The 1,695-nt window shown below is 26.7% G+C and overlaps 1 protein-coding gene across 1 annotated transcript; it reads right to left on the bottom strand.

Annotated features, from left to right (window-relative positions):
• Positions 1-804: 804 nt before the first annotated feature.
• LOC105460280 (probable cytochrome P450 6a13) lies at positions 805-1,125 on the bottom strand (the record flags this gene model as incomplete). The annotated part of the gene is made up of 1 exon (XM_011706712.1): positions 805-1,125. A coding segment is annotated over one exon (291 nt), but the record flags the coding sequence as incomplete, so codon positions are not given.
• Between the last annotated feature and the right edge of the window lie 570 nt (positions 1,126-1,695).

Genomic DNA, 1,695 nt, shown 5'->3' with positions numbered 1-1,695 from the left:
ACTTATTAATTAAATATTTTGGAAAGAAAAGAAGAGAAAGACAGAGAAAGAAATGATGGTTAAAATAACACTTGTAAATTAAATGTAATTTGTTAAATAAAACATTTCTCTTCTCAAAATTTTTTGATAAAACGTTTATGCCATTATTGCAACAGTAATAGCAATTAATAAAAACAATTATTGTTACAACAACAGCAAAAGAAGTATTTTAAATGATATATTTGTACTTAATCTTATTATTATTATTATTATTATTATTCTCATCATATTCATTATTTAATTAACAAACATAAATCTGTTTATTGCGATAAACAAAATACATTTTTTAAGTCTAACTGAAAGTTTTGACGAGCTTTAAAATTGTCAATGCTAATTTAAAAATAATTATTATAAAAAATACGCGTAAAAATAATGAGTGACAATAAAATTTTAAACAATGGTCTAATACCAAGGTGCCTCAGAGTCTAACAATCAAACGGAAAGCATATCCTACAAGTGGAATTAAGAAAAAAGTATTATATGAAGTATGGCTGTAAATTCCTTATAAGGTCATAAATAAATATTAAAACAGAACATGAAGTAAGAAACAACGAATTTTTCATTGCACAGAATATAAAAGTGTACATTTTGTGTATGAAAACGTGTTTATTAATTTTTTTATTTTGGCATATTTACTATCTTTATATGATTCAGTATCATTTCGATGTGCATTTTGCAATAAAACATTTATAACCAAACTTTAACATTTCTTCTTATTTCCACTTCTAGAATATACTTCCGCAGTTTAACCGTTCAATCCTGAGACATTCTGTATAAATGAAATGCAATAATAATTTAATTCATGTCCCTACCAATGCAGTTTCGTGGGCCTTCCCCGAATGGCAAATAAGCATAAGGATGCCTTTCTGCTACTTTGTCTCTGTTAAATCGTTCAGGATCAAATTTATCTGGATCTGGATATATTGATGGATCTCGATGCAGTCCAAATACCGGTATAGTTATTAATGTCCCCTTTGGCAAGTGAATGTTCGTTGTCGGTAGAACTATTTCTTTAGTACAAGTGCGATTCAATAATGAAACAGGTGGGTATTTTCTCAAAGTCTCTGCAATAATACGTAAAGAAAAACATATAAAGATACATCAATTCTAAAATACAAGCACTTTTATTTAATTTTCCGTCGGCAAATTGAATATTTTACAGCACTGCAGTCGATTATTTGGTTGTGAAAATATATAGATAGTGAGATTTGATATCCCATCCTAGAGAAACTTGCAAGGGAATCTCGCGAAGTGTAAAATTCTGGTTTTAGTGAAACTTTTCACACATGTAGATTCCTTAAATAGATGAATTTAGAAAATAGTAGTTGCTGCCCGAAAACGATTTTAAGAGATAAAACCACCCCTGTGTAAAACGATTTTCAGTTTTTTTTTGTTATATCTCAAAAACTATTCAAAATATCAAAAAATGCTTTATACAAATGTTTTACAGTAAAATCTTTTTTTTTTCACTCACGTCAGTAAGAAAAAAAAATTTATTTTCCAATATGTTCCAAAATTAAAAAAAAAATATTTTTCAAAACGTAAATGATTTTGTCTTAAAACTTTTGTATAAAACATTTTTTAATATCTCGAATAGTTTTCGAGATTAACAATAAATTTGAAAAATCATTTTAATATAAAATGATTTCAAAACTA

This window comes from Wasmannia auropunctata, unplaced genomic scaffold (genome assembly GCF_000956235.1).
Source record: "Wasmannia auropunctata unplaced genomic scaffold, wasmannia.A_1.0 LD325146.1, whole genome shotgun sequence".
Taxonomy (NCBI): domain Eukaryota; kingdom Metazoa; phylum Arthropoda; class Insecta; order Hymenoptera; family Formicidae; genus Wasmannia; species Wasmannia auropunctata.
Note: the sequence above shows the minus strand (reverse complement) of the source record. Positions and strands in the feature narration are given on the sequence as shown.